Consider the following 14356-nt stretch of genomic DNA (forward strand, 5'->3'; position numbering starts at 1 on the left):
CAAATATTCAGTCCAAACCAATAAAACATGATGATCACAGCCAATAATATGAGATGTACCTGTTGAGCCAGGTCCCTTTCGATGTCCTCAGACTCTGAACTGTTTCCAATATCTTCATCAGTCACAATCTCCTCTCCGCTGGGCGAACATGCTGTCAGAGTCTCACTGTCAACACTGCAACAACAAACACTACTTTTAATCTTTACACATTTTGACACAGCCAGCACCCTCTCTTAGGGTGGAATCATCCCAGATTTGCACTAAGTGCGGTGGCAGGCTGGTAAACCAATGTTTTCACACCATATTGTCCCAAACCCACCACATTATTTATGCATTTCCAGGAAACATGCCGCTTCAGTGGTGGGCGGGCTCTCATTTGCCTGCCACACCATCACTTCACTGCTTCATCACACCAGGTGCCATATTTAAAGTCCAGCCACGCGCACACATCAGTGCTTCCAGCCCAGGGAAGATGTCCACAAAAGGACAAGAGATTGCAGCCCCCAGAATTAATGATGCATCACTAGAATACCATTTGGATGCTATGGAGGCCACTGTGATGTCCTCTACCCCCATCTAGCCACAGGATGGGCAGCAGCATCACCAATTCAGCATGGCAGGCAGTGGCAGCAGTGGACAGAGCTAAATGTTACTCACAATAAGAGGTTGTGGTGGAAGAATTAATCCAGGCTGGTCTCTTGGTTAAAGCTGGTTTATTTTAAAGACAACTTTTACTGACTTCCTAGTAGCTTCCATATGGTGTTCTAGCTGCACCTTTTTATTCTATTCAGTTGTTTAACTACCAGTTGGTTTTAACAAGATGATTGCCATATTAACATCTTTCTCTTCCTTGCTCTCTTCTTTCCTACCAGCTCCACCCTCAATCCTTCTGATGATCTTTCATTTCCTGGCTCATCACTCACTTTCTCATGGGCTCTTTAATCTCTCGGTTCCTCTCTTACTCTTTCTCTCTCTTTATCTCCTGGTTCATCTCTCATTCATTCTCACACTCCTTTATCTCCCAAGCTCTTCTCTTTCCTTATCACGGCCTTTTACCTCCCGGCTCTTTTCACTCCTCCTTGCATTTTTTTTATCTCCCTGCTCCTCTCTCACTCCTTCTCGCATTCCTTTATCTCCCTGCTCCTTTCTCGCTCCTTCTCATGCAGTTTAATCCCCCCAGCTGTTCTCTTTCTCCTTTTTGTGCTCTTTCATCTCCCAGCTCCTCCCTCACTCCTTCTCACACTCTTTTATCACCCACCTGTTTTCTCAATCCTTCTCACACCCTTTAATCTCCCAGCTCCACTCTCACTCTTATCTCCCTGGCTCCCCTGTCATTCTTTCTTACATTCTTTTATTCCTACAACTCCTGTTTCACGTCTCATTATTTTTTAATCTCTCACCCCCTCTCTTACTCTTATCTCCCAGCTCCTCTCTTACTCATTCTCCCTCTCTTTACCTCCTGGTTCATCTCTGGCTCCTTCTCATGCCCAGCTCCTCTCTTTCTCCTTTTCACTCTAATTCCTGGCACTTCTCTCACTCCTTCTTGCACTGGCTTATTTCCCTGGCTCCTCTTTCACTGCTTTTTATGCTCTTTTCTCTGCTGCTCCTCTCTCGCTCCTCTGTCACACTATTTAATCTCCTGGCTTCTCTCTCACTCCTTCTGATGCACTTTAATCCCCTATTTAATCCTCTCTTTCTCCTTATCGCTCTATTTCTCTCCTGGCTCCTACCTCGTTCCTTTTGATGCTCTTTTATCTTCTGGACCTTCTCTTGCTCCTTCTCCAGTTATTTTATATCCCCATTTGTTCCTCACTCCTCTGTGTGCTCTTTTACCTCCCAGCTCCTCTCTTGTTCCTTATCATGCTGTTATCTCCCAGTTCCTCTCTCGCTCCTTCTCATGCTCTTTTATCTTCCAACTCCTCCCTCACTCCTTCTCACTCTCATTTATCTTCCAGCTTCACTCTCACTCCTTCACATACTCTGTTACCTCCCCATCTCCTCTCTCACTCCTTCTCATGCTGTTTTACCTGCTGGCTACCCTCTCACTCCTTCTCTTGCTGGTTAATCCCCCCAGCTCTTCTCTTTCTCATTATTACTCTATTTTCTCTCCCAGCTCCTACTACCTTGCACCTTTTGATGCTCTTTTATATTCCCACTTGTCCCTCACTCCTTCATCTCCCAGCTCAACTCTTGCTGCAACTCATTCACTTTTATGTCCAACTTCTCTCTAGCTGCTTCTTGCACTCTTTTATACCCCAGTTCCTTTCTCAATCTTTATCTCCCAAATCCTATCTCATGGCTTTTCATGCTCTTTATTTCCTGGCACATCTCTCACTCCTTCTCACACTGGTTTATCTCCCTGGCCCCTCTTTCACTGCTTCTCATTTTCTTTTCTCTCTGGCTTCTCTCTCATTTCTTCTTGCATTCTCTTTTATCCCAGCTTCTCTCATGCTTCTTCTCAGTCTTTTATCACCAGGTTCCTCTCATACTCCTTCTCACTCTCTTTATCTCCTGGCTCATCTCTCACTTCCCCTCTCACAATTTTATCTCCCAGCTCCTCTTTCCCTCCTTCTCATGCTCTTTAATCCCACCCAGCTCCTCTCTTTTGTTACTCGCAATAAGAGGTTGTGGTGGAAGAATTAATCCAGGCAGGTCTCTTGGTTAAAGCTGGTTTATTTTCAAGCCAACTTCTCAGTGCTACTAACTTCCTCGTAGCTTCCACACAAAGTGTTCCAGCAGCACATTTTTATTCTATTCAGTTGGGATAATTAGTGCCCATCACCTGTTTAACCATCAATTGGTTTTAACAAGATGCTTGCCATATTAACACCAATGCGACACAGAATAGGTTGGCCATGCAAAGCAGATAGAGGATCTCATCCGTGCAGCCAGGGTAAGGCAACCATCATTTTAAACTCACACACTCAAGCCCATCACACATTCACTGGCATCTCACTCACTGCCGCTCAAGGAACATCACTACCCATTCTCACACACACACCCTCACATCTCCATCTGGCATCATCTGCTCTCGAGACTGCCTCCTCAGCCCTCACCATCTTGAGGCCACTTGCACAGATCAGCTTGTGCCCCCCACACACACCCTGGGTTACCCCCTTCTCCAGTGCAGCCTTCACCCTGCAGCCTCTTCCCTTGTCTGAGGTCACTTCTCCCCTTTCCCCAGGCCACCCACATATAGCTGGTCTGATAGGTGGAGACCTGCTGTGAGCCCCCCTAAAGGTGATGTGGTTTTGCCTGTGAAGCCTGGCGCTGATGACTGCGAGTGCTGCCTGGAGCAAGATGGGCAAACAAACTTTGAAGCCCCAAATGAAGTGCAGCTCACCAGGTGCACGTCGCTTACGTGCTGTTGAGGAACACGTCAGTGTGTTTTCCCACTGGCGTGGCTGGATGATCCAGTGGGGGGGATGAGTCCAGCGGGCTGGTATGATTTGCAGATGTATTACAATGAGATTTCTGATGTCCATTGGTGGGGAACGTGGCCCACCATCGGCAGGTGGAACAGACCATCAAGAACTAGTTTCACATCATGAAACCGACTTTTTGGATTTCTTGCCACATTGTCCATTCACGGCACCGAACATGTCCGACGCTGGCAAGCAGGGAAAATCTCGGCCTCACAGTGTGCAGCTTGTTAAACACATGGAAAATCCTGGCCTCACATTGTGCAGCTTGTTAAACACATGGGAAATCCCGGCCTCACAGTGTGCAGCTTGTCAAACATGTGGAAAATCCCGGCCTCACAGTGTGCAGCTTGTCAAACACATGGAAAATCCCGGCCTCACAGTGTGCAGCTTGTTAAACACATGGAAAATCCTGGCCTCACAGTGTGCAGCTTGTTAAACACATGGAAAATCCCGGCCTCACAGTGTGCAACTTGTCAAACACATGGAAAATCCTGGCCTCACAGTGTGCAGCTTGTTAAACACATGGGCTCTGTGGGCACTGAAAGTAAATCAACAAGTATCTCCACCTTGAGAGTGGAATATACAAGAGAGAGGGATTGGATAAGTAAAATTGGGAGGGAACAGAATGAGTAGTAGAGAGGGGCAGACATGCAATGGGGTTCATTGAATATATAAAGAGACAGGGAGGCTGAATGTAAAGTGACGAGGTGGGTGTTGGTTATAAAATGTGGGGAGATTTGAATTGGCGAATGGTTATAATCTGTGACGTAACTAATATGCAATTTAAACAATGGTTCACTATTAAAAGTGACTGCAATCATGGCTGACAAGAAGGAAACAGTGGTTTCCCAGGGGGGCACCAAGAAAGCACAGAAAAAGGTACCAGCAAAGGGCGGCAAAAGAAAAAAAGATTGAGGAAAAAGAAAAGTTAAAATTGCAGTGGAAGGTAAAACTAAATCTATGAGGGAACAATATTGAATCTAAATGAGGCGCTAATGACAAAAGAAGTAAAGAAACAGAAACTAGGGGTAGACTTTTAGACCTGCTGAGTTTTTCCAGGTAATTCTGTTTTTGTTTTGGATTTCCAGCATCCGCAGTTTTTTTGTTTTTATCTCGAAACATCAACTCTTTTCTTCTCCTCCGATGCTGCCAGACCTGCTGAGTTTTTCCAGGTAATTCTGTTTTTGTTGTGGACTTTTACACTGGTGGAATTTTACGGTCCTGCTGAAGTCAATGGGCTTTTGAATGGCTCGCTGCATTTTACAGCCCCACTCCCGCTGCAGAGGAGCTGTAAAATTCCACCCAAGGAATCAATAACAAAATCTAATTGAGGGATCAAATCAAATCAAAACCTGAGATCAATATCCAAATCTGAATTAGACATCAAGATGAAATCTAAATTCAGGATCAACATCTATGCCCTATTAATAAAGCCAAGGATCCCATACGCTTTATTAACTGATCTCCCAACCTACCCTGCAACCTTATTTGTGAATCTGTGTACATATAAAACCCCAGGTTTTAGAATTGTACACTTTATTTTATGTTAACTCTCCACATTCTTCTTACCAAAATGAATCACTTCACACTTCACTGCATTAAATTTTATCTGCCATTTGTGTGTCACTTTCCCCCACCTGTCTGTGTCCTTTTGAAGTTTACATTGGGCCAGAATTTCCGTGGAGAGGCAATCACAGTTGGATTACCACGCCACTCCTTCTCACTTATCTCAGTCAGGAAATGCACACTTTTTGCCCAACATTCCGACTCGAGCTTGCTAAGAAATGCACTGTGTACTAGCTCCTGGAACTCCTCGGTGGAGTGTAGCAGCATTGGGGGATGTAAAGCCATGTCCCCTTTTTTACGGCACTAGCAGCTGTAAAGCAGGTTAGTTTAAAGGTCAGTGGACTCCTGCACTGGTTCCTGGGAATGAGGTGAGTCAAGTAGATCAAGTGTCAGTAGAGGAACATTTAGGGGACAGCCATCATTGTATCATAAGGATTAGGTTGCTTATGGAAAAGGACAAGGACCCAATAGGGGATTTACACATGGAGCGAGGGTACATGGTTGAGGTATTAAATGAATATTTTGCATCTCTATTTGTCAAGGAAGGAAAGGCTACCCAGGCCATAGTGAAAGGGAGGTAGTTGAGACACTTTGATGGCTGAAAAATTGATAAAGAGGAGGTATTAGAAAGGCTGTCTTAATTTAAAGTTGATAAGTTACCAGAACTGGATGAGATACATCCAAGGATACTGATGGAAGTGAGAGTGGAAATTGAGGAGGTACTGCCAAAATTTTCCAATCTTTCCTGGACTCATGGGTGATGCCAGACAACTGGAGAATTGTAAATGGCTGCGATGGCATAGTGGTATTGTCGCTGGACTAGTAATCCAGAGACCCAGGGTAATGCGGTGGGGACCCAGGTTTGAATCATAGAACCATAGAACACTACAGCACAGAAAACAGGCCATTCAGCCCTTCTAGTCTGCGCCGAAATATTATTCCGTTAGTCCCATTGACCTGCACCTAGTCCATAACCCTCCCTACCTCTCCCAACCATGTATCTATCCAATTTATTCTTAAAACTTAAGATTGAGCCCGCATTTACCACGACAGATGGTAGCTCGTTCCACACTCTCACCACTCTCTGAGTGAAGAATCTCCCCCTAATGTTCCCCCTAAACCTTTCCCCTTTCACCCTAAAGCCATGTCCTCTTGTGTTTATCTCTCCTAATCTAACTGGAAAGAGCCTACTCGCATTTACTCTGTCTATACCTCTCATAATTTTGTAAACTTCTATCAAATCTCCCCTCATTCTTCTATGTTCCAAGGAATAAAGTCCTAACCTGTTTAATCTTTCCCTGTAACTCAACTCCTTAAGACCTGGCAACATCCTAGTAAATCGTCTCTGCACTCTTTCAATCTTTCTGATATCCTTCCTGTAGTTAGGCGACCAGAACTGCACACAATACTCCAAAGTTGGCCTCACCAATGTTTTATACAACCTCCCCATAACATCCCAACTCCTATACTCAATACTTTGATTTATGAAGGCCATTATACCTTGTCTCTTTACAACCTTGTCTACCTGTGATGCCACTTTCAGGGAATTATGTATCTGAACTCCCAGATCCCTTTGTTCTCCGCACTCCTCAGTGCCCTACCATTTACTGTGTATGTCCTACCTTGGTTTGGCCTTCCAAAATGCAACACCTCACACTTTTCTGCATTAAATTCCATCTATATATATGTATATATATATATATATATATATATATATCCTGCAATGTCAGATGGTGGAATTTGAATTCAATAAAAATCTGGAATTAAATGTCTAATGATGACCATGAAACCATTGTTGATTGTTGTAAAAACCCATCTGGTTCACTAATTCCTTTAGGGAAGGAAATCTACCATCCTTACCTGGTCTGGTGAGACCCATAGCAATGTGATTGACTCTTCAATGGCCTAGCCTAGAAAGTCACTCAGTTGTAACAAACAGCTACAAAGTCACAAAAAAGGAATGAAATTGGATGGACCACCAGGCATAGACCTAGGCACCAGAAACAACAACGGTAAACTCAGCCCTGTTGACCCTGCAAAGTCTTCCATACTGGGGACTGGTGCCAAAATTGGGGGAGTTTATTGTCTCACAGACTAGTCAAACAACAGCCTGACATAGTCATTCTCACAGAGCCACACCTTACAGATAAAGTCCCAGACTCTACCATCACCATTCCTGGGTATGTCTTGTCACACCGGCGGAACAGACCCAGTGGTATACATTTGGGAGGGAGTTGCCCTGGGAGACCTCAATATTGACTCCGGATCTCAAGAGGTCTCATGGCATCAGGTCAAACATGGGCAAGAAAACCTCCTGCTGATGAGTCAGTGCTCCTCCATGTTGAACACCACTTGGAGGAAGGACTGAAGGTGGCAAGAGTGCAGAAAATACTACTGGGTGGGGGACTTCAATGTCCATCACCAAGAATGGCTCGGTAGCACCACTACTGACTGAGCTGGCCGAGTCCTAAATGACATAGCTGCTAGACGAGGTCTGTGGCAGGTGATGAGGGGAACCAAGAAGAGGGAAAAACATACTTGACCTCATCCTCACCAACCTGCCTGCTGCAGATGCATCTGTCCATGACAGTATTGGTAAGAGTGCCCACTGCACAGTCCTTGTGGAGGTGAAGTCACGTCTTCACATTGAGGATACCCTCCATCATGTTGTGTGGCACTACCACCAAGCTAAATGGGATAGATTTCAAACAGATCTAGCAACTCAAGACTGGGTATCCATGAGGCGCTGTGGGCCATCAGCAGCAGCAGAATTATACTCGAACACAATCTGTAACCTCATGGCCCAGCATATCTCCCACTCTACCATTACCATCAAGCCAGGGGATCAACCCTGGTTCAATGAAGAGCGCAGGAGGGCATGCCTGAGCAGCATGAGGCATATGTAAAAAATTTTTTCTTCCCCGCCGATGCTGCCAAACCTGCTGAATTTTTCCAGGTAATTCTGTTTTTGTTTTGTTTTTATCTCTTTGTAAAAATGAGGTGTCAACCTGGTGAAGCTATAACAGGGGTCTACTTACATGCCAAACAGCTTAAGCAGCAAGTGATAGACGGGGCTAAGCGATCCCACAACCAACGGATCAGATCTAAGCTCTGTAGTTCTGCCATATCCAGTCGTGAATGGTGGTGGTCAATTAAACAACTCATTGGAGGAGGACGCTCCACCAATATCCCCATCCTCAATGATGGAAGAGTCCAGCACATCAGTGCAAAAGATAAGGCTGAAGCATTTGCAACAGCCTTCAGCCTGAAGTGCCGTAAGACATAGCAGCAGAAATTAGGCATTCGGCCCATCGAGTCTGCTCCGCCATTCAATCATGACTAAGGTTCTCAACCCCATTCTCCTGCCTTCTCCCCGTAACCTTTGATCCCCTTACCAGTCAAGAACCTATCTATCTCAGTCTTAAATACACTCAATGACCTGGCCTCCACAGCCTTCTGTGGCAACGAATTCCATAGATTCACCACTCTGGCTAAAGAAGTTTCTCCTCATCTCTGTTCTAAAAGGTCTTCCCTTTACTCTGAGGCTGTGCCCTCAGGTCCTAGTCTCTCCTACTAATGGAAACATCTTCCCCACGTCCACACTATCCAGGCCTTACAGTATTCTGTAAGTTTCAATCAGATCCCCCCCGTCATCCTTCTAAACTCCATCGAGTATAGACCCAGAGTCCTCAAACGTTCCTCATATGTTATGCCTTTCATTGCTGGGATCATTCTCGTGAACCTCCTCTGGACCCTTTCCAGGGCCAGCACATCCTTGCTGAGATTCGGGGCCCAAAATTGCTCACAATATTCTAAATGTGGTCTGATCAGAGCCTTATAAAGCCTCAGCAGCACATCCCTGCTTTTATATACTAGTCCTCTCGAAATAAATGCCAAAGTTGCATTTGCCTTCCTTACTACCTGCAAGTTAACCTTTAGAGAAATTTGGACTAGGATTCCCAAGTCCCTTTGCACTCCAGATTTCTGAATTCTCTCCCCACTTAGAAAATAGTCTATGCCTCCATTCTTCCTACTAAAGTGCATGAGCTCACACTTGCCCATCTTGTATTCCATGTGCCACTTCTTTGCCCATTCTCCTAACCTGTCTAAATTCTTCTGCAGTGCTGAATGGATGATCCATCTCAGCTCCTCCGGAGGTCCCCAGCATCATAGGTGCCAGTCTTCAGCCAATTCAATTCACTCCACGTGATATCAAGAAATGGTTGAAGGCACTGGACACTGCAAAGGCTATGGGCCCTGACAGTATTCCGGCAATAGTACTGAAGACTGGTGCTCCAGAACTTGCCATGCCCCTAGCCAAGCTGTTCCAGTACAGCTACAATACTGGCAACTACCCAGCTATGTGGAAAATTGCCCAGGTATGTCCTGTACACCAACCCAACCCGGCCAACTACCGCCCCATCAGTCTACTCTCAATCATCAGTAAAGTGATGGAAGGGGTCATCAGCAGTGCTATCAAAGCGGCACAGGCTTAGCAATAACCAGCCCAATTACGCCCATTTTGGGTTCTGCCAGGGCCACTCAGCTCCTGACCTCATTACAGTCCAAACATGGACAAAAAAGCTGAACTCCTGAGGTGAGGTGAGAGTGACTGCCCTTGACATCAAGATAGCATTTGACCGAGTGTGGCATCAAGGAACCTTAGCAAAACTGGTGTCAATGGGAATCAGGGGGGAAATTCTACGCTGGTTGGAGTCATACTTAGCACAAAGGAAGATGGCCCAACCATCTTCAGCTGCTTCATCAATGACCTTCCTTCCATCATAAGGTCAGAAGTGGGGATGTTCACTGATGATTGCACAATGTTCAGCACCATTCGCGACTCCTCAAATACTGAAGCACTCCATGTCCAAATGCAGCAAGACCTGGACAATATCCAGGCTTGGGCTGACAAGTGACAAGTAACATTCACGCCACACAAGTGTCAGGCAATGACCATCTCCAACAAGAGAGAATCCAACCATCGAGCCTTGATGTTCAATGGCTTACCATCACTGAATCCCCCCACTATCAACATCCTGGGGGCTACCATTGACCAGAAACTGAAATGGACTAGCCATATAAATACTGTGACTACAAGAGCAGGTCAGAGGCTGGGAATCCTGTGATGAGTAACTCACCTCCTGACTCCCCAAAGCTTGTCCACCATTTACAAGGCACAAATCAGGAGTGTGAATGGAATACTCCCCACTTGCCTGGATGAGTGCATTTGCCACAACATTCAAGAAGCTTGACACCATCCAGGACAGAGCAGTCTGCTTGGTTGGCACCACATCCACAAACATTCACTCCCTCCACCATTGACGCATAGTAGCAGCAGTGTGTACCATCTACAAGATGCACTGCAGGAATTCACCAAGGCTCCTTAGACAGCACCTTCCAAACCCACGATCACTATCATCTGGAAGGACCAGGGCAATAGACACATGGGAACACCATAGAACCATAGAAAAGTTATAGCGCAGAAGGAGGCCGTTCACTCCATCTTGTCCATGCCAGCCCGAGGACACCCAGTTGTCCTTTCTAATCCCACATTCCTGCACCCGGCCCATAACCCTGCAGCTTACAGCACTTAAGGTGCAGATCCAGGTACTTTTTAAAAGAGTTTAGAGTTTCTGCCTCTACCACTGCCTGCAAATTCTCCCCCAAGCCACTCACCATCCTGACTTGGAAATATATTGCTGTTCCTTCACTGTCGCTGGGTCAAAACCCTGGAACTCCCTCCCTAACATCATTGTGGGTGTATTTACACCACATGGACTGCAGCAGTTCAAGAAGGCAGCTCACCACCATCTTCTCAAGGGCAACTAGAATTGGGCAATAGATGCTGGCCCAGACAGCGATGCCCACATCCCATAAATAAACTTAAAAAAGCAGTGGCTCGGGATTTTCCAGCCCCGCCTGCGACTATTCCCGCTGCTGGCTGAACCGGAAAATCCCAGCCAGTGTGTGACACAAAGCAGAGATAAATATCCAAATGTAGACTCATGGTTATTACAGAATTCAACGTAATCTTTAACAAGAAAGGAAAACAAAATTCAATGAGCAGTTTTTGATGACTGGCAGTAATTATTTACTGAAAATTGACAACCTGGGTAGAATAGAGAGGAAGGGAATAGAATGATGGGAACAAATTCCAGGAAAGCTTTGTAGAATGTTCGGAATCTGTGGATGAATAATTGAATCCTGCAGAGCTTATGCTAAAACAGACAGCCTCCTATTGAAGCAAAACACAACATTCAGAAAGAAATCTCTCTCAGCTAGATATTTTTAAAGATTAAAACAAAGAAATATGATGATGGGATGCCCTCTGAAAGGTGAAGTTTCTTTGTTTAAATAGAGTCAAGCAGGCCTGTGGGAGAGAGGCAAGGCGAATGATGAGGGGTTTCTTTCGAGGTACCCCGAGCTATCTGGTGTGGACGGGAGCAGAGCTACTGCAGCAGTTGTTGTTCATTAGAGCTTTCAGCCTCTCCAGAAATAGGGTCAAAAAATTAGGAGTTTGTTTGTCATGAAGAGGCCTCCCATAGCATAGCACTTTTCAAAAGATAGTAAACCTCTAATCCCGGCTTCTATACTTCCTGATTGTATTGGAATATTGTTCAGGCTCTTCCTTCACACACACTCCTTTATTCATGTGTAAATCCTGTTTACAGCTGGAGGATTTTTTTTGAACCCTGTCCCTAGTATTCATCACAAACATCATTGATTTGGGAGTGCAATATTGCTTTCCACTGAACACAAACACTGAGAGCTCCAACATGGTCTCAGCCCAGCCTGACAGCGTAAAGGCTCTCCCTGAACCAGGAGTCCAGAATCTGATGTTGGAGAGCAATGCAAGGACCTGTTATTGTTTGATGTGCAAATGATGAGCAAAAATCAAAAGGGGCCTTGGCTACCATTAAAAGGATGCATCATTTGAAGTGATGTGGTCGTGTTTGGTAGCAGGAGTCTGGGAGGCGGGGGTCTGATCAGGGTGACAGAGATCTGGGAATTGGGGATGTAGGTGGCCAGGTTGTGATTTGGAGATCAGAGACTGAGCTGAAGTCAGACAGAAGCTGGGTGCCTTTTTCAAGCAGTAACAACACATTCAGGCAAAAGTTTCCATTTTGGGTGTAGTCAACCATGTGACTGTAAATTTAGCCAGTTTTGAGGGCTTTTTTCTTCCTCATGTTCCTGTTCACGCACATTTGCATATTACCAAATATAAAACCTGCCAAAACCAGGCAATCAGGGAACAATTTAGATCATAAGTTTGCTTCAAGAATAAACATTTTGAATCTTAGTGCTAATCCACATGAATTGGCTGCAAATTACAAAAATAATACACACACACATATGAATTAGAAGCAGGAGTAGGCCACTCAGCCCCTCGATGCTTCTCTGCTATTCAATAACATCATGGCTGATCTGAATGTAATCACAACTCCACATTCCTGCCCACCCCCGATAACCTTTCACCCCCTTGTTAATCAAGAATCTATCTAGGTCTGCTTTAAAAATATTCAAAGACTCTGCTTCCACTGCCTTTTGATGAAGAGAATTCCAAAGAATATAGAGGGAGCATTGCCTGTGAGGAATCTGATTTTAAATCACTGAAAATAACTTAAAAAAATATACAGAATACATAGCTTTGTAATATTGGGGTATAATCGGCAGTATCTTTGTAATTTAAAATAATTCATTTCCTAAGGCCGGGGTTTCCCCTCTCCATTCACGGTTGGCATGTTTGGTGGCAGGATCGGAGAATCTCATGAGAAGGCCCAAGTCATGTTTTTCGACAAAGTAAATCCTGGACATGATTGGCTCCTCCCTCTGTCAATGGCGAACCGCGTTTCGTTGGGAATTTAACTGTAATAAATTTGCATCTAATTATGGTGGCCACGTGCCAGAATCACCACTCTCCCCCTCTGACCATGTCAAATTTAAATCCCACACTGTGTGATTTCACGGCAGGGTGATTCACAACCGCCTTTAAACTGTGTGAACCTGGCGACCTCAGCGGCGAGTGCCCACCACTTTGCACAGCACTGGCGATGATCCCAATGCCTCTGCAGATTTGGCTGGCCACAGGTAAGTCTCCGCAGCAGCTTCTTTGTGTCTGGCTTGTGGGGCCAGGGCAAAGATGACAGTGCCAAGGAAAAGGGGGAGAAGGCAACTGTGGGCCAGGGACATGGTGGGGGGAGAGGGAGAAGACAACCTGAGGCAAGGGGCAGCAGTGCATGTTGGGGGAGGGGGAGAAGGCAACTGTGGGCCAGGAGCATAGTGGTGGTGGGAGGGAGAAGACAGCCTGAGGCAAGGGGCAAAAGTGCACGTTGGGGGATGGAGAGAAGGCAATTTCAGGGCAAGGGCAACAGCGCTGCTGGGGGGTCATGGCACCACTGACTGAAGTTTGAACAGAAACACATGCAGTGGTGGGGGGGCGGGGGGATGGGGAGAGGACAAAACAGCTGAGCTAATAGCAAAACAAGTCAAAGATGAGCACTCCACCGCAGTGTTTAGCTGGAGTTCAATTGACAGGCTTGGAGTCAGGCTAGTCAAGCAACTATGCCCACTAAAGCAGTACTAATTCCTCACAGTGCTCCTCTACTGTTAACTCCACTGCACGCACTTTAAACTGAAATGAATGCTCTGGTGCTGCAGAACCACTGGGTGACTGGGTAATCCTGAGGATCCTGTTGGGAAAGGTGTCCATCGAGCACTGACAGAGGCGGGCGCTCCCAGTCCCTTGCATTGTGTTTCAGTTAACATTGAAAAGTCAACCTCATGGTACGAGCAAACTGTGAAGCCCCAGGGTCCAGGTTAGAAAAATGCCTGCAGCTGAAATGAGAGTTTGGAATCAGTTGAGTGGCTGAAGCTCTGCCATTTGGGCATGTGGTGTGCGGTGGTGCTGGGGGGGGGCATGGTGAGCCATCATGTGCACAAAGCACTGGGCATCCATGTGGTGGCCTGGACTCTCCGGCATGTGTTAAGGGGCCTTGAGAGGCAGCTGCAGGTGATGACTTGACCAAGAGTGGTCCTCAGGAGACAATTGCTGACCCTCGAGTCTCTCTCTTTGATACTGCAGTGAGGAGACCATCAGGAACATGGAGCCTGGTGACCTCACTGAGGAAGCTGAAGGGGATGAGGGAGACGAGGTACTGGAAGGTGAGAGTGCAGGCGATGAGACCATTGCACTGGCCAAATGTAGTTGTGAGGCCCTCATTGCCCAAAGATTCCAGGAGAATGATGCTGAGATGCATTGAGGACACTCCTGAAATCTTCACATTGCATCTGGGAACATCTGACATCTGTCAGGCTGAGGGCAGTGCACATACACCCTGTGAAGAGGCTCATTTCATGGATAT

At 46.0% G+C, this 14356-nt stretch overlaps 1 protein-coding gene across 1 annotated transcript in view; it reads right to left on the minus strand.

Annotated features, from left to right (window-relative positions):
• Positions 1-14356, minus strand: part of LOC121280019 (FYVE, RhoGEF and PH domain-containing protein 5-like) — a 256123-nt gene that overhangs the window by 43663 nt on the left and 198104 nt on the right. The window contains exon 2 of the mRNA XM_041191648.1: positions 60-174. Coding sequence (XP_041047582.1) covers positions 60-174 — 115 coding nt within the window. The remainder of the gene's footprint in view (positions 1-59; positions 175-14356) is intronic.

The sequence above is a fragment of the Carcharodon carcharias genome, chromosome 7, assembly GCF_017639515.1.
Source record: "Carcharodon carcharias isolate sCarCar2 chromosome 7, sCarCar2.pri, whole genome shotgun sequence".
Classification (NCBI taxonomy): Eukaryota; Metazoa; Chordata; class Chondrichthyes; order Lamniformes; family Lamnidae; genus Carcharodon; species Carcharodon carcharias.